The sequence below is a fragment of the Dendrobates tinctorius genome, unplaced genomic scaffold (assembly GCF_039654945.1).
Source record: "Dendrobates tinctorius isolate UK_male_01 unplaced genomic scaffold, ASM3965494v1 ptg000011l, whole genome shotgun sequence".
Lineage (NCBI taxonomy): Eukaryota > Metazoa > Chordata > Amphibia > Anura > Dendrobatidae > Dendrobates > Dendrobates tinctorius.
In genome coordinates this window covers 72,831,929-72,854,890 of record NW_027361679.1, presented here as the reverse complement: position 1 = coordinate 72,854,890, position 22,962 = coordinate 72,831,929, and the positions used below count along the sequence as shown (strand labels likewise).

General features: G+C 45.3%; 1 protein-coding gene across 3 annotated transcripts in view; it reads right to left on the bottom strand.

Annotated features, from left to right (window-relative positions):
- PSD3 (pleckstrin and Sec7 domain containing 3) overlaps positions 1–22,962 on the bottom strand; it is a 662,461-nt gene that overhangs the window by 381,398 nt on the left and 258,101 nt on the right. For all 3 annotated transcript variants that reach the window (XM_073543269.1, XM_073543278.1, XM_073543289.1), the window contains one exon: positions 6,643–6,834. In XM_073543269.1, coding sequence (XP_073399370.1) covers positions 6,643–6,834 — 192 coding nt within the window. The remainder of the gene's footprint in view (positions 1–6,642; positions 6,835–22,962) is intronic.

Sequence of the window (22,962 nt, the reverse complement as noted above, 5' to 3'; positions counted from 1 at the left end):
ATCCGAGACTAAACCAGTCAGGCAGAAATGGTATAAAAACAGTAGACAGTAGCAGAGTCAGATTCCAGGTCGAAGCCAGAGTCATAAACCGGGAGGGCAGCAGAGGTACAGAATCGTTAGGCAAAAGCAGAGTCAGAATCCAGGCCAAAGTAAGAGTCATAAACCAGGAGGGCAGCAGAGGTACAAAGTCGTTAGGCAGAAGCAGAGTCAGAATCCAGGCCGAAGTCAGTGTCATAAACCAGGAGAGTCGCAGAGGTACAGAATCGTTAGGCAGAAGCAAAGTCAGAAGTCCAGGCAAAAGTCAGAGTCAGTCAAACAGCAATTCACACAGTAACACGCAGGGGAACCAAGAATATATCCGGCGGCCTGCAAGAGCAGTCCCAAGGTATTTGAGGGATCAGGTCATCCCTTACAGGCCCGTGGCCCGATGATGTCATCCGGACTGCCCCCAGGACCAGGCTGGATGGTAATGCACCAGCCCCTTCATGACTGACCGAGGAGCGAAGCCTGCGTCCAGCGGACGCCTGCGCAGGAGCCTCATGACTATCGCCGCCACCACTCGGGGTTGAAGCACAACGCCTCCCAGAGACCAAGGCCGAGACTGCAGGCCACGGGTCAGACGGTGATAGGACAGTCCGGCGCCTCCTAGTGGTCGAGGCCGGAACAGCAGGCCCTGAGTCTGACGGTGATGTGATAGTCCGGCGCCTCCTACTGGCCGAGGCCGGGACAGCAGGCCCTGAGTCCGGCGGTGATGTGATAGTCCGGCGCCTCCTACTGGCCGAGGCCGGGACAGCAGGCCCTGAGTCTGGCGGTGCCGTGACAGACCCCTTATGGAACTTATCTAGATGTGTATTGAGCACCTTGAACCCACAGGTGCTTCACAAAACTTTAAAATGTAGAGCCGTGGGAAAAAAAAAAAAACAACTCACATTTAAATCATTTTAAGCTCCATATTTTGCATTTTCATAAGGGTAACAGGAGGAATTTGTCATGATGTGTCACGACCCAACAGGGGGGTCGGTCAGCAGATGTTACAACACAGTCACAACGGGATGGAAATGGGGAGAGGAAGGCCCTACCGATAGGGAATGATGGAAGGGACACCTACTGACTCCAACCTGAGCCTGTCCCTGCACTCCCCTAATGCCCTATGTGGGTCCTTCCTCCTACCAAGGTCACAAACCTCATTCCTCGCTGTCACCTCACACTGCCCTGGTTAGTGCACTGGCCGGCTAGGGCGCTTGCCTCACCACTGCAGATGGTACAACACAGGGGGTAGAGACAATTATGAGACAGATGAGGTAATAACACAACTTAGCTCCAGGCTCCGCTGCCAAGCTCCGCATGGCAGAGGACACAGAAACAGGACTCCAAACTCCAGAAATAGCTGCTACAGCGCTAACACCAGAGAGAACAGCACGGCTGGTCTCCATAGAATAATTATCACCAACAGTCAGTTGATGCATCAGGTGACCATTTAAGGGATAGTGGGAGTGGTCACCACCCACATCAGCTGACCTAGCAACTCTGCAGTTGCAGCAAGTTGCCAACAAGGGAAACTGACATTAACCCCCCGCTGGGCTGGAAGGATAAAAGCCACATTTAAATCATAGTGGTACCAGAGCTGCCACGCATCCAAAAATGGATCGTGACAGAATTGCTCCATATATACATATGTGGGAGAAATCTACTGTGGGCACATGTCAGGGCTTGGAAGGAAAGCCGCGCCATTTGAGTTTTTGAATGCAACATTTGATGGAATAATTAACGGACGCCTTGTTGCGTTTGGAGAGACCATGATGTGCCTAAACAGTGAAAGCCCCCAACAAGTGACATAATTTTGGAAGCTAGAGTCCTTATGGAACTTATCTAGATGTGTATTGAGCAACTTGAACACACAGGTACTTCACAGAAGTTTATAATGTAGAGCCGAGGAAATTTAAAAAAAAAAAAAATCACATTTTTCCCAAATAAATATTTTTTAGCTCCATATTTTGCATTTTCATAAGGGTAACAGGCGGAATTGTTGCATACATACAGTACATATGTGGGGGAAATCTTCTGTTTGGGCACACTGTAGGGCTTGGATCACATTTTTCCCACAAAAATCTTTTTTAACTACAAATTTTATATTTTCACAAGGGCAAAAGGAGAAAATGGACGCCAAAATTTGTTGTGCAATTTCTCTTGAGTTCACTGATACCTTAGATGTGGTTGAAAACTACTTTTGAGGCACAGTGCAAAGCTCAGAAGGGAGGTAGCGCCATATTACAGTGCAGATTTTGCTGCACTTCTTTGAGGGTGCCATGTTACATTGACAGAGACCCTGAGGTGCCAGAACAGCAGAACCTCCCATCAGTGACCCCATTTTACCAATTAAACCTCTCAATCAATTCATCTAGGGGTGCAGTAATTATATTGACACAACAGGTGTGTCACATACTTTTATACCATTGGGCAGTGAAGAAAAAGTAATTTACATTTTTACCACCAAGATTGTGTGTTAGCCCCAAGTTTTACATTTTCACACCGGGAAATGGGTAAAACTGGCACCAAAATTTGTCCCACAATTTCTACTGAACATGGCATAACAAATGTATTATTGGAAATAAATATATTTCTTTTCTATATTTAGGGATTTTTAAAAAAAAAGATTTTTACACCTTTTAATATATATATTTTTTTTAACTTTTTTACATTGTCCCAGTATGGGACATCACTGTACTACATCTGATAGCTGATCTGATTGCACTGCACAACATCAGATCAGGCAGGCAGGGAAGGAGGCATGATTCCCTGCGCAATGCACCTCTATGCTGCTGTCACTACTGACAGCGGCATCATGAGTTAAATGCCCACGATCGGTTCTAGCACTGATCGTGGGTGTTGCTGCGGGGTATCAGATGTAACATACTGCTGACACCTGCACGCGATCTCCGCGGTGCTCAGCATGAGGCCGCGCGATTGTCCCGCCGTACATATACTGCTGTTTGCGGGAATGCAGTTCCCGCAGAGCAGTATATGTACGGCGCATGTCGGGAAGGGGTTAAAACCCGATATAAATATGGTATCGCTGTAATCGCACCAACCCAAAGACTAAAGTCGCCTAATCACTTACACCACACAAGGATCGGTGTAAAAAATAAATAAAACCAATTCTTCACATGCTGTTGATTTTTCATTCTGCCTCCCAAAGATCACAGTAAGGTTCGGTGCACATTTATCCTGCACTCTACGCTGAGCGCTTACACCAGGGTTTCCGTGTAAATCTCTGAAATATGTGATTCAGACAGAACCCCCAGCGGAAGATTCCCTATAATGAGGCAGACTGAGGCACTGTGGATGCCATTGCACCTGTGGTCCGGCGGTGTTCGTTTTTTTAGGATTGCATAGAAGTGCCGTCGGACCCAGTTTTATGCACTTCTGAAAAGAAGGACACCACTGAAAAGAGGCCAGACAGTCAAGAGTAACTCTGCTGCCTCATTATAGTGAATGGATCCCTTGGGGGTTTCATCTGAATCACTTCACTCGGAGATTTAGATGGAGACCCTGATGTTAGTGCTCAGCGTAGAGCGCCGGAGAAATGTGATCATAAATGTTATGTAAAATGTTCCCAATAGCGCTCCGTCCCTCCCGAGTCTCTCAGTATAGCTAAGCAGTACTGTACAGCCACATATTGGGTATTTCTACATTCATCAGAAATTGTGGGACAAATTTTGGTGTCATTTTTACCCATTTCCCAGTATGAAAATGTAAAACTTGGGGCTAACACACAATCTTAGTGGTAAAAATGGAAATGGTTTTTTTTCACTGCCCAGTGGTATAAAAGTCTGTGACAGACCTATGGTGTCAATATAAAAACTGCACCCTTAGATTTATTAAGAGGTTTCGTTTGTAAAATGGGGTCACTTATAGGGAGTTCAAACAAGTGCAGCAAAATCTACACTGTAATATGGCGTTTCTTCCCTTCTGATCTTTGCACTGTGCCGCCTCAAAAGTAGCTTTCGATGGCATATGGGGTATCAGTGATCTCAGGAGAAATTGCACAACAAATTTTGGGTTCCATTTTTTCCTGTTACCCTTGTGAAAATACAAAATTTGGAGCTAAAAAATATTTTTGCGGCTTAACATTATAAACAACTGTGAAGCATCTGTGGGTTTAAGGTGCTCAATACACATTTAGATAAGTTCACTAAGGGGTTTAATTTCGAAAATTGTGTCACTTGTTGGAGGTTTCCACTGTACCTTCCCTTCTGAGCCCTGCTGTGTGCCCAAACAGTAGATTTCCCCCACATATGGCGTATCGGCATGCTCACCAGAAATCGCACAACAAATGGTATGGTCCATTTTCTCCAGTTACCCTTGCGAAAGTAAAAAAAAAAAAAAGGAAAATTTTTATCTAAAAATTACTGTGAAGCACCTGAAGGGTTAATAAAGATCTTGAATGTGGTTTTGAGCACCTTGAGGGGTACAGTTTATAGAATGTTGTCAGTTTTGGGTATATTCTGTCAAATAGACCCCTCACCGTAATTTCAAATGTAAGGTGGTCCCTCAAAAAACGGTTTTGCAAATTGTGTTGAAAAAAAATGAGAAATCGCTGGTCATCTTTAACCCTTATAACTTCCTAACAAAAAAAATATGTTTCAAAAATTGTGCAGCTGTAAAGTAGACATGTGGTAAATGTTATTTACTAACTATCTTGTGCAATATAACGCTCTGATTTTAGGGCACAAAAATGTAAAATTTGAAAATTGCAAAACTTTCTAAATTTTTCCCAAATTTCCATTCTTTTTCCACAAATAAATGCAAGTCATATCAAAGAAATTTTACCACTATCATGAAGTAAAATATGTTATGAGAAAACAGTCTCAGAATCAGTGGGGTCCATTGAAGCGTTTCAGAGTTATAACCTCATAAAGTGACAGTGGTCAGAATTGTAAAAATTGGCCTGGTCAGGAAGGTGAAAACAGGCTTCGGGGTGAAGGACTTCACTTTTTTCACAAATATATTTTTCTTAAATTCCCTAAATGAAGCAACTTTCCAGATAGCTGTGTCTACAACTACTGTGCAGACATATGTATCTTCCCAGCAAAGAGCAAACAGATGAACGGCATACTAGGGCACACAAATCACCACATTACCAGACGGAGCTCTTTATCTGAAGTATTGCTGTATATTATTCAGTCAAAAAATGGAGGTGCTTGCATGAAAAAAAATGAATATTTCAATGTGAAGCAAAAAAAGAAGAAATATGCAGCACTCACCAATGTAGCTGAAAAACTGTGAGTCTTTATTTCACATAATTTCCATCAAATGTGTGGACATGCAGGACGTGGAGGAATGCTAGGGGAGGGAGGTGCCGGACAACGGCCGTTTCGCGATTACTCGCTTCTACGGGTCCACCTGCACCTCCCTCCCCTAGCATTCCTCCACGTCCTGCATGTCCACACATTTGATGGAAATTAGGTGAAATAAAGACTCACAGTTTTTCAGCTACATTGGTGAGTGCTGCATATTTCTTCTTTTTTTGCTTCACATAGACATACGTATCTCCATGGTTAAAAGCTAAAAACCAACTCTCTGTAGTTTAATTCTGGAGCCAAATTTGTCCCACACTTCTTGCTAAGTTCAGAAAGAAACAGTGCACTGGTGGAAGATTCTAACTTTAGGATGAGCTTATGTATCCTGTACCATAGAGACACATACAGTTGTGTGAAAAAGTATTTGCCACTTTCCTGATTTTCTATTCTTTTGCATGTTTATCAAACAAAACTATTTCAGATCACTAAGCAAATTTAAATATTAGACAAAGATAACATGATTAAATACAAAATGCAGTTTTTAAATGAAGGTCTTTATTATTAAGGGAAAAAGAAATTCAAACCAGGGTCCTGTGTGAAAAATTGATTGTTCCCCCTCCCCCTTTAAAACATAAATTAACTGTGGTTTATCACATCTCTGGGAAGCGGAGTTCAAACTCCCTAGTCACACACATGCCTGATAACTGCCACACCTGTTCTCAATCAAGAAATCACTTAAATAGGACCTGCCTGACAAAGTGAAGTAGACTAAAATATCCTCAAAAGACGTAAAAGACTCATTGCCAGATATCGCAAATGCTTGATTGCAGTTATTGCTGCTAAGAGTGGCCCAACCAGTTATTAGGTTTAGGGGGCAATCACTTTTTCACACATTGGACCTGTAGGATTTTTCCTACATACTAGCTTATATAGTATAAAACCTGCATCAAACCTTGTAAAAAAACATTTTCAAGAAACTCTAGGGGTATACTCACACATCAAGCTTTTGCGGCTTTTTCTAATGAATGGGAAAAAAACGCAGCAAAAACGTGTTTGTTACGCATTGTTTTCCTACTTAATGTGTGTGCATACACTAAGATTCTAATTTTTACAAAAATATTTCTTTACAGTTGGTTAGAATTCTTACAATGGTCCTGAATCCATCTGAATATTATATGAATTTCCATAACAGATGCTGTTTGCCAAGTAGAAGAAACTAGCTCATATTAGTAGCTAAACTTCCAGGCAGTCATTGAGCTACAAGCCAGGAAAGTGAATTGCAGTCAGTTACATGCATGTTATGTTTCTGGCCTCATTATACGTCTTTTGTCATCATACGTACTTTTTCCCCAAGTGCTTTGCAACATCAGAGCGCTTAAATCCGTCCAGCTGGTAGAGGCGCTTGGCCAAGCGTGTAGCGGCTTGTACATTACTATTGGTCCCATTGCTGAGGTTTTCAGTGCTTCCTTTTTCAAGGATTTCAGTGCTGCCCATGTCATGTGAAGCCTCTAAAGATCTACTGGGTCCCGCATCACTGCAAAACAAGATATAACAAATCCTTTATGATACATGTCGAAAACCAATCAGTGTATACATAAGCAAGTAAGATTTATGAGATACAGCATACAGCCACACTTGTGATATAAAAATGTACCGCAAGCAAAAAAGGTATATGCAAAGGGAAAATGTGTCCTTTTATATAAGAAAACAAGCAGGATATCATTTACTGTGACACATAATATTAATGACAGTAATAGCCCCGTCCTAATCTACGCAAGGCAGCACAGACCAAGATCAAACCTGCATTTTTCAGATAGGCAGCACGTTGGCTCAGTGATTAGCAGCACTGGAGTCCTGGGTTCAAATCCCACAAAGGATAACATCTGCAAGGGGTTTGCGTGGGTTTCCCCTGGGGACTCTGGTTTCACCCCACACTCCAAAGACATACTGATAAGAAATCTATGAAGTTTGTGAGTCCAAATGGGGACAGTGATGATGAAGCGCTGGGAATTAATGGTGCTATATATGAGTAAAATAAATAAATAAAATAAATATTCGGTCTAATATGACTTCCCATAAATCAAAGTAAAAGTGACAACCTATGCTAAACACGGACATGGAAAGCAATAAGTGCTACTGTGGGTATTAACCGCCTCAGATGTGCTTTCACAATGATTTGTCACCTCTGAAGAAGGTTCATTGAAAGTCTAAAGATTAATGACTAATGGTCTTCTCCTCAGCCAAATTATGAAGAGTAATCTGAAAGAAACTATTCATATTTACTGATGTGTGAAGGATGGTGTATTAATATTCAAATGGCGAAGGCTTCTAAAGAGTATGTAGACGTTATTATTCGGCATCTCTATGAATATTAATACATAACCAAACACAATTATATTAGATTGTACACCACATATTTTAGATCAATTTCTTTAGATATGAAAAAAGGCAAATACCATTAAGTCTATGTAATAAAACAAAAACTTTGCTCATGCTGTAGACCACCTACAATGCATTTTACCCACCTTCGACTCCCATAAAAACAACCTGATTTACAAATAAGGCCGGGGTCACACTAACCGACGCAAAATACGGTCAGTATTTTACATGCGTAATACGGATGAATGTCCCCTAAACAGTGCTCCGTATGTCGTCCGTAAGCAAGGTGTGGTCGCGTATTTTGCGCATGTAAGCATCCGTATGTAATCCGTATGGCGAGATTTTCTCGCAGGCTTTCAAAATGGACATATAATGGAGCCATAGGACAGGTTTTATAACACAAACCAAAGAATAGATATAGACACATAGAATGCATATATATATATATACAGTATATATATGTATTCTATGTGTATATATCTATTCTTTCGTTTCTTTATTAAAACTGTCAGTGTGAGTTTACTGTATAGCGCACTGAATTGCCGGCTTTGCTAAAAGACACCGGGTGCGTATTTCTCTTATGTCACATGTGTGGTCCGTGTGTAATCCGTATTTTTTGCGCACCCATAGACTTGCATTGGCGTACTACGGGCGTAGTACGCTGACAATCGCAGCATGCTGTGATTGGCACGGAGCGTAGAATGCGGATGAGAAATATACGCCTGGTGTGAGGGACCCCATAGAGAATCATTGGTCTGTGTCTAATGCGTGCTTTTAGCGCCTCTCACTCGGCCGTATTCCACGCCAGTGTGACCCCGGCCTAAGAGCCTGCATCAGATGGTTTTATTTGCTTTTCACATAAAAATAAACCATTTAAACACAAAAAATTAGAAAGAATGGGTTAAACTTGGAGTTATAAAACCAAATCGCTTGTTTTTAAAGGGCCTCAAACATCTTAGATGAAAGTAGACACCACCCGTCAATTTGCGGCAGGACCAGCCAACCATTTAATGTGAATGGATTCCCCACGTTAATATTTCAAAGAGTGACCTCATTGTTTTTAGGGCATATAATGCTCCCGGAAGTATTTGCCAAGAGTTTTCTCATCTCTCAATCTTTCTACACTGACAACACAGTCTACACTGTTATCACAATATTTACACACAGACGTAACAAGGCATTTGAACAAGAACTCAGGAAAGTGAGAGCCGTGATTAGGAGAAATGCTGCGGAAACTACGGATTCTGGGTGCCGTGGGAGGGATAGAGAGTGCGCTGATATTGGTATATGCAGGTCTAATAAGAGCACTGTCAGGAGCTGGGTGGGAGAGAGGGGTAGCAAGGTAGGCAGCTAACTGCTGTATAGAAATCAATGGGCTCGAGAGATGTGGCTGGTATGTTAGGAGTTAACTCATCTCATGGAATGTAACTAGTGCACAAACTCCGCCAGTCTCTGGTGGTCTAGCTCCATGAAAACAAGCTGTACACTATGAAAAATAAAAGTTCTAGTAGCAGGAAAATGAATGCAGATAGGGAATACAAATCAATTGCAAACTTGCTTATTTTCATGCTAACTAATTAAACTTGCTTATTTTTGTGCTAAATAATTGAATTGTTCAACATCTGGTTGATTTCCAATATAAAGGCACTTCAAAGTCACTTCAAACATGAATAGGTCCCTAAAAAATACATTTTGTAAATTTTCTTAAAAGAAAAATGCTGCTAATTATTTAACCCTACTAAAATCCTAGCAAAGTAAAAAGAATGTTTGAAAAAATGATGCTGACATTAATAAGACATATGGGAACAGTTGTTAACTTTTTTTTTTGTCTAGAAATAGCATAACTAAGCTTGAATATTGTAAATTTTTTGAAACTTCATCAAATTTCCAATATTTTATAAAGAAATGCAATACATATCGACGTAAACTTACTACCAATAAAAAGTACAATGTGTCAGAAAAAAAATGTTAGTTTCACAGTGGAATTTTAAAACATTTTAGAAATGTTAGTTTCACAGTGAAATTTTAAAATATTTTAGAGTTATTACTACATATTTAACATGTCAGATATGAAAATGTGGGTTTGGTCACCAAGGGGCTAAGGCTCTATGAACAGGTTCAATCACAGATTCTGTGATGGCAACACAGGTTTTATAGCTTGGTAGGATATCAATAAAACTTTCCTGGGTGTTAAAAAGCTTGTTTCTTTCATCTGTTGTGCAATGAGGGGGTCCTTCCAAACAGTTTTAAAGATAAAGGAAAGCTTGCAAACAAAATTGGAAGTTGGTAGAACTGTGTTTAACCATATCTGAATGATAGCCTCCAAAAGGTAGAGACATTTTTTGTTAGGCTGGGTTCACACTTGCATTTGGCTGGTCTGCGTAGGGCTGCGTACTTCTTCCCTTAAGCTCCGCCTACTTCTGCATGTGTCTTGCGTACCTATCTTTAACATTGGTACGCAGGGACATGCGTTGTATGCGGATGTGTCCGCATGCGTCGTTTTGACGTGCCCGCCAAAAGAACAGAAATAGGTAGGCAGGACGCATACAGAAGTAGGCGGAGTGTAGGCAGAGCTTAAGGGAAGAAGTAAGCGGCCCGATACAGACCAGCCAAACGCAAGTGTGACTCCGGCCTTAAGACCCAAAAGTGCACTGGGATTTGTCAGGGTCTTTATACCCAAAAATTACTATAATGGGGTACAGGGAACAAAACTAATAAGATACATGAAAGCCAAATTATGAACTTTGACCACAATAATTATATATATAGTGAAGTCCACAGGCAGCTGAATAAGTTTACTGTTGAGGTCTCACATTGAAAAGAAACAAAGAATTGGTAGGCTAATATTTAACCCTTGGATGCTATAAGGTATGTTCTATGGCAGACATTTAAAGTATATTTACATATCTGGCTGCAGCAAGATGGGTGCTCCAAAGCAAAGAGGATAATAGAAGGTGTCCATGGAGAAGCATCCAGTTGCAATTTGGTTATGGTAGAATCATAGAATAGTCACGCATGATTTGGAGCAATTTATACATTCTGGTAATAAGTAGTGTTGAGCATTCCGATACCGCAAGTATCGGGTATCGGCCGATATTCTCTGTATCGGAATTCCGATACTTAGTTCCGATACTTTTTTCATATCGAATTCCGGAATCGGAAGTTCCCATAATGCTAGGAGCCCGCTCGACTTGATTCAGCCAATGGGGATCCTCAGAAGTGTGGGCACATCCTGTTAGGCATGTAGGCATGTTAACTACTGGTATGGCTGTGATTGGCTGCTGAAATGATGTCATGATGCACTATAAAAACCGCAGCAGCCGCCATTTCGGGTTCACTCTGCTGTGAATTCAGTTAGGGACAGGCTGCTGTTGAAGACTGTGAGGGACAGTTAGAAATAGCGATCATCAAACATATCTATTGCTCTACCCAGGCTACATAATCCACCACTGTAGCATTTTTGTAGCCCAGCAGCGCTGTTTTAATAGCTGTCTGCAAGGGCTGTGTGAGTGCAGACCCACGCTGTGTAGTGTGTCCTGCAGGCACGTCTGCTTGTAGGCCGCCCAGCGTGTGTGTCTGCCTCATACACATTTTTCTTTTATTGCTGCTTTTTTTTTCTCCTGTATAGTGTGCTTCCATATGTATCCATATACGTTGGTTGCAAACACTAAAGGAGTGGACAGCGGAGCCTTTCAGCAGCCTTTCAGTGCTATAGCCCATTTCTCTGCACTGGTTTTGGCTGTCTGATAGGTCTCTCTGTGTGTGAGTGCAGCTCACGTTGCAGTGTGTTCTACAGCCACCGCTGGTTGTAGTCCGCTCAGCGTGAGTCACTGCCTCATACATAGTCCTTTTTTGCAGCAAATTTAGCCAGATTTTTGCTCCTATATTAGTGTGCTTCCATCCGCATCCATTGTCATTGGTTGGTTGCAAACACTATATAGGATTAGATAGAGGAGGCTTTTTGCTGGCTTGTGCCCTTCAGGGCCAGCCAGACTAGTATCACCCTATTTTTTGGAGCCTCATCAATTGCATTGTAGGTTAGCTTCCTGCATTGTAATCACTCCAAAAAGTTTGTGATACTATAGCTTTCAAACTTTGGTCACATTTTTTTTTTTTTTGGGGGGAAAAAGAAAAGGAAGGAAATAAAGTTCACCAAACACTCCACTTTACAGTTGTGTAGGCCACATTAGATCATCTTAAAGTGTAGTACACACACTCTTAGCCAAACTAGTGTTTCTTATACTGGTTAGCAGGTGTTCAGGAATAAGAACACTAAGCCACCCCTTTTTTACTTTTCTGCCTATCTTTATCAGTCTACCAAGATGAAGAAGGCAGGGAGTAAGGCACGTGGTCGTGGCCGTGGAGTTTCAGCAGGGAGAGGACGTGGGGATTCGGTGTCTGCTGCGGCCACCAGTGACCCGGCATCCCCCACTTTTACCAGGCAACAGTACTTCATGCGCAGCTTTGTAGGACCTCGCTGTACCCCACTGCTGCGTGACGAACAAATTGAAGCCGTTGTCGGATGGATGGCAGCTAACGCATCCACTTCAATGACTTCCGCATCCTCCCAGGGCCAGAGCACTGAAGAGCAACCATCTGTCTCTTCACCACCTGCCAAATTGCCCAGGCAGTCTGAGAGCCCTGGACAGGAGCCATCTCAATCTTTACTTCTGTTCTCAGAATCTGTTGGCTTGGAAAGAGGTGGCCAGCCAAGCAGCATTCTTGAGCGTGAAGAAGAGGGAGTATGCAGTGATGCGCAACTGCTTTGTCCCTCTGAATCTGAAGAGGCGGGTGGGCCAGTGCCTATTGTCAGCACACCTCAGTGCTCATCTGATGATGATGAGACTCAGTTGCCAATTTCTGGTGCGTACGGTGCTGGCGAGACAACCCAGGACCAGCTGGTGCTTGAAGAGGGGAGTGGAGATGATGAGGTCCTTGACCCATCATGGCATCAGCCACAGGAAGGTGGTGGGAGCAGCTCTGAGGAAGAGATTCCCCGAACGGCCAAAAGAGGAGGGAGAGGGCGGGGGCAGACTTGGTTGCCTGTAGCCTCCACTTTGGCACCCGTGAGGAGCAATCCTCTTCCAAAACAGAAAACGGGCGCTCCCAGGACTTGCAGTGCATGGTCTTTTTTTGACACAGTTGCAGATGACATTTGCTTTGTCATATGCAAGCTGTGTCATCAGAAAGTTAAACGAGGGAAAAATGTGAGCAACCTCAATACCACAAATATGTGGAAACATGTGCGTACCAAGCACGAGGTGGAGTTACACAGACACACTGAAGATGTAGGCCAACCTTCAGCAGCACCTACCACCTCTTCAGCTCGTGTTGGGGCCTCTTCCTCCAGCTCACATACAGCTGGCTCGGCTTCCTCACTGGAACGCCATGGAAGAACCACTGCCACTGTTGTCCAGAGACCCAGTGAAATTCCACCCACTGAACCACGTTCTCAGTCATCGGCACACTCCCAGGCCACTCACCAGCAATCGGTAGCACAGGCATGGGAGAAAAAGCGGCCATACTCGGCAAACCATCCCCAAGCACTGGCTCTGAATGCCGGCATTGCCAAACTACTGGCCCTTGAGATGCTGTCATTCAGGCTGGTGGAGACGGACGCCTTCCGGAACTTGATGTCATTGGCAGTTCCACATTACAATGTGCCCAGCCGCTTTTATTTCAGCAGGCAAGCCGTCCCTGCCCTGCAAAAGCATGTGGAGGTAAAAATTAAAAATGCGCTACTAAACGCCGTCAGTAGCAAGTTCCACCTGACCACCGATGCGTGGACCAGTAGCCATGGACAGGGACGATACCTTTCCCTCACTGCCCATTGGGTCAATGTTGTGGAGCCGGGTACAGATCTGGAGAGTGGCTCTGTACGTATTCTGCCAACTCCAAGGATTGCGGGAATGCAGTCTGTACATATTGAGTCCTCCTCCTACTCTAGTTCCTCGGAATCAGCACTGCATGAGCCTGTTAGGCCAGATATGAGCACAGGTGTGGCCAAACGTCAACAGGCCGTCCTTAAATTAATTTCTTTGGGGAATCGGAGCCACACAGCACAGGAGCTCTGGAATGCCATCAAGCAGGAGAGCGATGTGTGGTTTGTGCCAGCGAATCTCCAGCCAGGTTTGGTAGTGAGTGACAATGGCCGAAATCTAGTGGCAGCTCTGGGCCTAGGCAACCTCACTCACATACCATGTCTGGCACACATGCTCAATTTGGTCGTGCAGAGCTTTCTGAGGGCCTATCCGGATCTTGATGCACTGCTGCACAAGGTTCGCCTAGAGTGTGCTCACTTGCGGCATTCCAGCATGGCAAGATCGCGCATTGCATCTCTGCAACGCCGATTCCGCCTGCCAGAACATCGCATCATATGTGACCTCCCCACCAGGTGGAATTCAATGTTACATATGTTGGAGCGGTTGTGTGAGCAGCAGGCAGCAGTAATGGAGTACCAGCTGCATCAGGCGCAAACAAGTCGCACTGTGCGCCGGACACACTTCACCACCACTGAGTGGGCCACTATGAGGGACATCTGCCAAGTTTTGCGTGCCTTCGATGACTCCATGCGGATGGCCAGTGCAGATGATGCACTAGTCAGCATGACTGTCCCCCTTATCTGTCTGCTTCAAAAAACCTTACAAGCACTAAGTGAGGAGGTTTTTCAAGAGGTCGAGGATGAGGAGTCAGAAATGCCATCTGCTTCTGGCAAGTCTGCGCAACGTGTTTCCACACAAAGGCCCAGGCAGGGGACACTTAGTGAGGAGGATGACGAAGAGTCAATGGAGGAGGAGGAACACATCTCTCCAGAGGAGGGAGGTACACAAGGCTCTAGCAGTCAGTGTGTACAGCGAGGGTGGGGTGATGCTGAGCAGGCTGAGATGCTGGCTCAAGCTGGTGACAGCGTTTCCGGTCCAGTTGGCAGTCTGCAGCACATGGTTGATTTCATGCTGCAGTGCTTGTTAAATGACCGCCGCATCGCCAACATTCTCCACACGGCTGATTATTGGGTGTACACCCTCCTAGATCCTCGCTACCGGGACAACTTACAAAGCCTCATACCACAGTTGAACCGGGAGCAAAAAATGCAGGAGTACCAAGAAACACTTGTGCAGGCCATCATGTTCTCCATTCCCCCCGCAAGTGTTGCTGGTAGTGCTTTTCAAAGCAGCCATGTGGGTAGAGGCAGTGGAGGAAGCTCTGCACAAAGAGGTAGCAGAGGCAGTGCCGCAGGACAAGGCAAGGCCAGTATGGCCCAAATGTGGAAGAGTTTTGTGGGACCGCCACAAACGGCTACACCATCACAGACGGCTCCAGTCAGCAGGAGGCAACGTTTCCGTCAGATGGTGACAGACTACTTGTCTTGCCCTGTTAGTGTACTCCCAGACGGCTCTTCCCCGTTCAAGTATTGGGTCTCTAAGCTGGATACATGGCCAGAGCTTAGCCAGTATGCATTGGAGGTGCTGGCTTGCCCTGCTGCCAGTGTATTATCGGAACGTGTCTTTAGTGCTGCAGGTGGTGTGGTAACAGACCGTCGCACGCGACTATCCGCCGATAATGTTGACCGGCTTACTTTTCTGAAAATGAACAAGGCCTGGATCTCACCTGAATTTGCCAGTCCTCTTCCAGAATAAATAATTGGCTGGCAACAAGATCCAGGTCTCCTGTTGTGTTCATGTTTCTATGACCTGAACTTTATTTCCTGGGCTACAGCAACGCCCGTTGTTGCTCAGAAGTGCTGTCCGCACAGACAAAACACTCGCTCATGTGTAAGTGGGGTTCGGTAACGTCAGCTGATCCCCTGCTGTGTGTATGGCAAAGTGTCCTGCTCCCTCCACAGTCAAACAACCTCAGATTTACACCAGGCTCCAAGTAGGCCTCGGCCTACTACCTGATTTTCCCTGGGCTCCGACACCACCAGTTGGTGCTCAGAAGTGCTGTCCGCACAGACAAAACACTCGCTCATGTGTAAGTGGGGTTCGGTAACGTCAGCTGATCCCCTGCTGTGTGTAACGGCAAACTCTCCTGCTGCCTACAACTTCTGACTACCTCTGATTTAATATGTTCTCTGATTTGCCCTCTGTCTCCACTCTGTTTTGAGTATTTCCTCCGGCCTACAACACCGCCTGTTTCTGCTCTCAAGTGCCGTCTGCACAATCCACACTTGTTCCTGTGTTACCTGGGTCCTGTAACATCTGCTCATCTCCAGAGGTGAGTCCGGCAATGTCTACTGCTTTGTCTACATTCCCACTACTTGTAGTGGAAAAGTGGACAGAGCAGGAGACATTGCCTGACTCACCTCTAGGGAGAAGCTGCTGTTACAGAACCCCAGTAACACAGGAACAAGTGTGGGTTGTGCAGACGGCATTTCAGAGCAGCAACTGGCATGGTTGGAAGCCAGAGGAAATACTCGAAACAAAGTGAAGACAGAGGCCTAATTGGAGTACGTTGACAGTTAGTAGTAGTGTAGAAACAATCTAAAACTGCCACCAAGTAGGCCTCAGCCTACTACCTGATTTTCCCTGGGCTCCGACAACGCCAGTTGGTGCTCAGAAGTGCTGTACGCACAGAAAAAAAACACTCGTTCATGTGAAAGTGGGGGTCGGTAACGTCAGCTGATCCCCTGCTGTGTGGAGGGCAAACTGCTGCTGCCTTCAAATTGTAACTACTTCAGATTTAAACATTCTCTGATTTGGCCTCTGTCTCCACTCTGTCTCTAGTATTTCCCCTGACCTCCAGCACCGCCAGTTCCTGCTCACAGTTGCCGTCCGCGCATTCCACACTTGTTTCTGTGTTCCTAGTGTTCTGTTACGTGAGCAGATCCCCCAATGTGTGTCCGACACTGTCTCCTGCGCTGTCCACCTTCCCACTGCAAGCGGTGGGAATGTGGACAGAGCAGGAGACAGTGGCAGACACACATCATGGGATCTGCTGACATTACAGAACCCCAGTAACACAGGAACACGTGTGGATTGGGCAGACGGCTGCTGTACGCATAAACTGGCGGTGTTGGTGGTCACGTGAAATCCTGGAAACAGAGTGGAGACAGATGCCTAATTGGAGCACGTTGACAGTCTGTTGTAGCCTACAAACAATCTAAAACTGCCACCAAGTAGGCCTCGGCCTGCACCATGATTGTCCCTGGGCTCCAACAATGCCAGTTGGTGCTCGGAAGTGCTGTCCACACAGAAAAACACACTTGTTCATGTGTAAGTGGGGTTCGGTAACGTCTGCTGATCCCCTGCTGTGTGTACGGCAAACTCTCCTGCTGCCTCCAAAGTCAAAATACCTCCGATTTACACCTGGCTCCTAGTAGGCCTCGGCCTGCACCATGATTGTCCCTGAGCTCCATCAACGCCAGTTGGTGCTCGGAAGTGCTGTCCACACAGAAAAAAACACTCGTTCATGTGAAAGTGGGGTTCGGTAACGTCAGCTGATCCCCTGCTGTGTGGAGGGCAAAGTGTCCTGCTCCCTCCAAAGTCAAAATACCTCCGATTTACACCTGGCTCCTAGTAGGCCTCGGCCTGCACCATGATTGTCCCTGGGCTCCAACAACGCCAGTTGGTGCTCGGAAGTGCTGTCCACACAGAAAAAAACACTCGTTCATGTGAAAGTGGGGTTCGGTAACGTCAGCTGATCCCCTGCTGTGTGGAGGGCAAAGTGTACTCCTCCCTCCAAAGTCAAAATACCTCCGATTTACACCTGGCTCCTAGTAGGCCTCGGCCTGCACCATGATTGTCCCTGGGCTCCAACAACGCCAGTTGGTGCTCGGAAGTGCTGTCCACACAGAAAAAAACACTCGTTCATGTCAAAGTGGGGTTCAGTAACGTCAGCTGATCCCCTGCTGTCTGGAGGGCAAATTGCTGCTGCCTCCAAATTGTAACTACTTCAGATTTAAACATTCTCTGATTTGGCCTCTGTCTCCACTCTGTCTCTAGTATTTCCCCTGACCTCCAACACCGCCAGTTCCTGCTCACAGTAGCCGTCCACGCATTCCACACTTGTTCCTGTGTTCCTGGTGTTCTGTTACGTGAGCAGATCCCCCAATGTGTGTCCGGCACTGTCTCCTGCGCTGTCCACCTTCCCACTGGAAGCGGTGGGAATGTGGAAGGAGCAGGAGACAGTGGCAGACACACATCAGGGGATCTGCTGACATTACAGAACCCCAGTAGCACAGGAACACGTGTGGATTGGGCAGACGGCTACTGTACACATAAACTGGCGGTGATGGTGGTCACGTGAAATCCTGGAAACACAGTGGAGACAGATGCCTAATTGGAGCACGTTGACAGTCTGTTGTAGCCTACAAACAATCTAAAACTGCCACCAAGTAGGCCTCGGCCTTCACCATGATTGTCCCTGGGTTCCAACAACGCCAGTTGGTGCTCGGCAGTGTCTTTGGCACGGGTACTCCCTGTTGCCCAGCCTGGTTCCAGCACGCCAGCTGTTTCCGGGTAGTGTCAAGGTCACTATGCCACCAATCCGTTGTCCAGTCGTCTTGCGGCCGGGTTAGCCGACTTTAGGGTGCCTGCAGTTTAGGTGACTCCTATGTGGGCTGCGGGAACTGGCAATGATGGCTGGATCCGTAGTGCCAATGGGACATGGACCCCCTGTAGGACTGTGGGTTTCGGTAACTGCGGCCGGCTTGCGGCCTGGCTACTTTGCTTTGGATGGGTACCTTCTGCTACCCACCCGGGTTCCAGCACTGTCAGCTGGTTCTCGCCAGAGCCTTTGGCCTAGGTGCCTCCATCTCGGTATCCGAAGGTCCAGCACTGTCAGCTGGTCCTTGGTAGTGCTTTCTAGCACAGGTACCTCCTGCCTAGTAACCGTGGTCCAGCAACGTCAGCTGTTCCTCGGTACTGCCATTGGCTCTTGTAGCTTTTGCTACCCATCTGGGTTCCAGCACCGTCAGCTGGTTCTCGGCAGTGTCTTTGGCACGGGTACTCCCTGTTGCCCAGCCTGGTTCCAGCACGCCAGCTGTTTCCGGGTAGTGTCAAGGTCACTATGCCACCAATCCATTGTCCTGTCGTCTTGCGGCCAGGTTAGCCGACTCTACGGTTCCTGCAGTTTAGGTGACTCCTATGTGAGCTGTGGGAACTGGCACTGAAGGCTGGATCCATAGTGCCAATGGGACATGGACCCCCTGTAGGACTGTGGGTTTCGGTAACTGCGGCCGGCTTGCGGCCTGGCTACTTTGCTTTGGATGGGTACCTTCTGCTACCCACCCGGGTTCCAGCACTGTCAGCTGGTTCTCGCCAGAGCCTTTGGCCTAGGTGCCTCCATCTCGGTATCCGAGGTCCAGCACCGTCAGCTGGTCCTTGGTAGTGCTTTTTAGCACAGGTACCTTCTGCTTAGTAACCGTGGTCCAGCACCATCAGTTGGTCCTCGATAGTGCCATTGGCTCTTGTTCCTTCTGCTACCCATCCGGGTTCCAGCACTGTCTGCTGGTTCTCGCCAGAGCCTTTGGCCTAGGTGCCTCCATCTCGGTATCCGAGGTCCAGCAACGTCAGCTGGTCCTTGGTAGTGGTTTCTAGCACAGGTACCTCCTGCATAGTAACCGGGGTCCAGCACCGTCAGCTGTTCCTCAGTAGTGCCATTGGCTATTGTTCCTTCTGCTGCCACTACGGGTTCCAGTACTGTCAGCTGGTTCTCGCCAGTTTCTCAGCCTTCTTGTACCTTCTGCTACATTTCCAAGATCAAGCTTTTTAAAATTGTCTTTGGTAATCCTTATTGATCTCCATGACGACGACCCTGATGACGACGACCCTGAAGACCACACCAAAGAAGACCAGAAATATGACCCTAAATAATAAGAGCAAGAGGACAAAGAACATGAAGACAACCACCAAGATACAGAACAAAAGACAGAAGAACAAGAAGCAGAAGAAGCAAAAGCAGAAGAACAGAAAGCAGAAGAACATTAAGCATAAGACTAAAAATCAGCATAGAAGAAATCAAAATTATAAGCAGAAGAAGACTAAGCAGTAAATGGGGGTGAGTCCGTTTCCTCGTGGTGCCCCTGGAAAATGCCTGCTGCTGCAGGCCAAACTGAACGCGGACAAATCCTGTTGTAAATCTTTTCTGACAGGCAGAACGTAAGGTGTAATCTTATAACTTTTATAGATAAGTACTACAGGAATGCCTGTCACCATAAGAAAATGAAGAAAAAGAAGAATGGGAAGAAGATGAAGAAATAGCATATGAAAATTAATAATAGCTGAATAAGAAGAATATGAAGAATGGAAAAAAAAAATTAATGGGAAGAAGGTGAAGAAGATGAATAAGGTGAAGAAAAAGTTGATGAAAAAAATGCTACTGCTGCGGATCATGAAGGAGAAAGTGTGGGAGAAGTACAAAAGAAGGTGAAGAGCATGGAAGTTGTGAAACATACAGTACATATCTGACAAAATATAAAAAAGGTTACCATAGTCAATATCTTTTTAATTCCGAACGTCTTGAAAAAAAAAATTGGAATTAATGCTATGCCATGTGATTTGAATAAACCACTATGCCTTTAATGTCTCCTCCACCTCCCACAATACATTCTACATGACTTTTATTTGTTTTCAATTACGTAGAATTAGCCAACAAGGAAATAAAGGGCTTTTTTAAATTCCGATACCGGAAGTCCCATTGACTTGAATGGGACTTCCGGTATCGGAATCGGCGATACCAGATATTTTTTTCGTATCGGGCGATACCATCCGATGCGATATTTTTGGGTATCGAACGGTATCGCTCAACACTAGTAATAAGGTAATAACGTGCTAAAGAGGAATTAGATTCCATTATATTCCTTAGTCATGATGTTAAATTATAGGTGACTAAGTTTTGCAAAATGTTCAGCCTGATCAAGCAGGGTTGCTGCCGTAAGATGTATTAGTGTACATGTTAATCCTGAACATTGTTTCAGCTCCAGAGAGCTAAAATAATGCTCTTTAGTGATATAATTAAAACTTCATAATGCAAGTGGAAAAAGCGCCCTAGTGCGGGGAAAGCCTAAAATATACAGATGCTACTCACAAAATTCTATCATCAAAAAGTTAATTTATCTCAGTTCTTCAATACAAAAAGTGAAACTCATATTACCGTATATACTCGAGTATAAGCCGAGAATTTCAGCCCATTTGTTTGGGCTGAAAGTCCCCCTCTCGGCTTATACGCGAGTCATATACCAGGGGGTCAGCGGGGGGAGGGGGAGCGGGGGTGTCAGATCATACTGACCTCCCCTGGCGCGGTCTCTGCAGCCCCCCCTGCTTGTCCCACGGTCTCCCTTCCTTCAGGGGTCACATGGTACCGCTCATTAAAGTCATGAATATGAGCATATTTATGACTTTAATGAGCGATACCACGTGACTGCTGAAGGAAGGAAGGGAGATCGTGGGAGAACGGGGCTGCAGAGACCGCGCCAGGAGGGGGTAAGTATATGCTATATTTACCTGTCCCCGGTCCATCGCTGCTCGCCGCTGTCTGCCGCGTCCTCTGTCAGTGACGTTCAGGCAGCAGAGGGTGCGATGACGTGGTTAGTGCACACCACGCCCTCTGCTGCCTGAACGTCACTGACAGAGGACGAGGCAGATAGCGGTGAACAGCAATGGAACGGGGACAGGTGAATATCTCAGGTGCTGGGGCCCTGAGCCAGCGGTGCCACCGGCACCTGGCCCCCAGCGATGGAGAGCTGAGTATGTCATTTTTTTTATTTGCAGCAGCAGCATATGGGGTATACTATATGGAGCATTTCATGGGGGCAGCATATGGGGGCATAATATATGGAGCATCTTATGGGGGCAGCATATGGGGCACAATATAAGGAGCATTTTATAGGGGCAACATATGGGGGAATAATATATGGAGCATCATATGGGAGCATAATATATGGATCATCTTATGGGGGCAGCATATGGGGGTATAATCTATGGAGCATCTTATGGGAACAAAATCTATGGAGCATCTTATGGGGCAGCATATGGGGCATATTATTCTATGGAGCATCTTATGGGGCCATAACCATTATGGAGCAGCATATGGGGCGTATTTTGCATGGAGCATCTTATGGGGCCATCATGAACTGTATGAAGCATTATATGGGGCTCCTGATTCAATATGGATATTCAAAAACATTTAACCTACTGATGTCTCAATTAATTTTACTTTTATTGGTATCTATACCAGTAGCTGCTGCATTTTCCACCCTAGGCTTATACGTGAGTCAATAAGTTTACCCAGTTTTTTGTGGCAAAATTAGGGGGGTCGACTTATACTCGGGTCGGCTTATACACGAGTATATAAGGTATATACTGTAGAGACATTCAAACAGAGTGATCTATTTCAAGTGTTTATTTCGGTTAATGTTGATGATTATGGCTTACAGCCAATGAAAACCCAAAAGTCATATATCTCAGTAAATTAGAATACTTTATAACATCAGCTTGATTTAAAAATCCGAAATGTTGGTCTACTGAAATGTTTGCTCAGTAAATGCACTCAATACTTGGTCGGGGCTCCTTTTGCATCAATTAGTGCATCACTGTGGCGTGGCATGAAGGTGATCAGCCTGTGGCACTGTTGAGGTGTTATGGCAGCCCATGTTGCTTTGATAGCAGCCTTCAGCTCGTCTGCATTGTTGGGTCTGGTGTCTCTCATCTTCCTCTTGACACTACTCCATAGATTCTCTATGGGGTTAAGGTCAGGCGAGTTTGCTGGCCAATCAATCACAGTGATACTGTTGTTTTTAAACCAGGTATTGGTACTTTTGGCAGTGTGGACAGGTGCCAAGTCCTGCTGGGGAACTAAATTTTCATCTCCAAAAAGCTTGTCGGCAGAGGGAAGCATGAAGTGCTCTAAAATTTCCTGGTAGACGGCTGCGCTGACTTTGATTTTTTTTTTTAAACTGTTTTTATTAATTTAACAACAAGGAAAAGGGGTACAAACAATTACAGTATGTTCATGACATTAAACCATAATCCCACCTTTTCCCTTATCCCACCCCTCCCTCCCCTTCCTGCAAATGTCATCATTTAAAGAGATTCCTTAAATTGGTGCATGTTTTCCAATGCTTTGTAGAAAGTACCATCTGGTGGTCTCGAATTGTTTCCTAAGTCTGTTCCTAGACTCTGCATCCAAGGAGGGAATAAGAAACGACCATCTGGTGAAAAACTTCTCTTTGTTAGTCAAGGTTTCCAACAAGTCCATTTTAAACAGAAAATGAATTTTTGTCAATATTAATGATTTCAACGGAACATTTGAGTTTAACCATTGATGTAATATATTTTTTCTTACT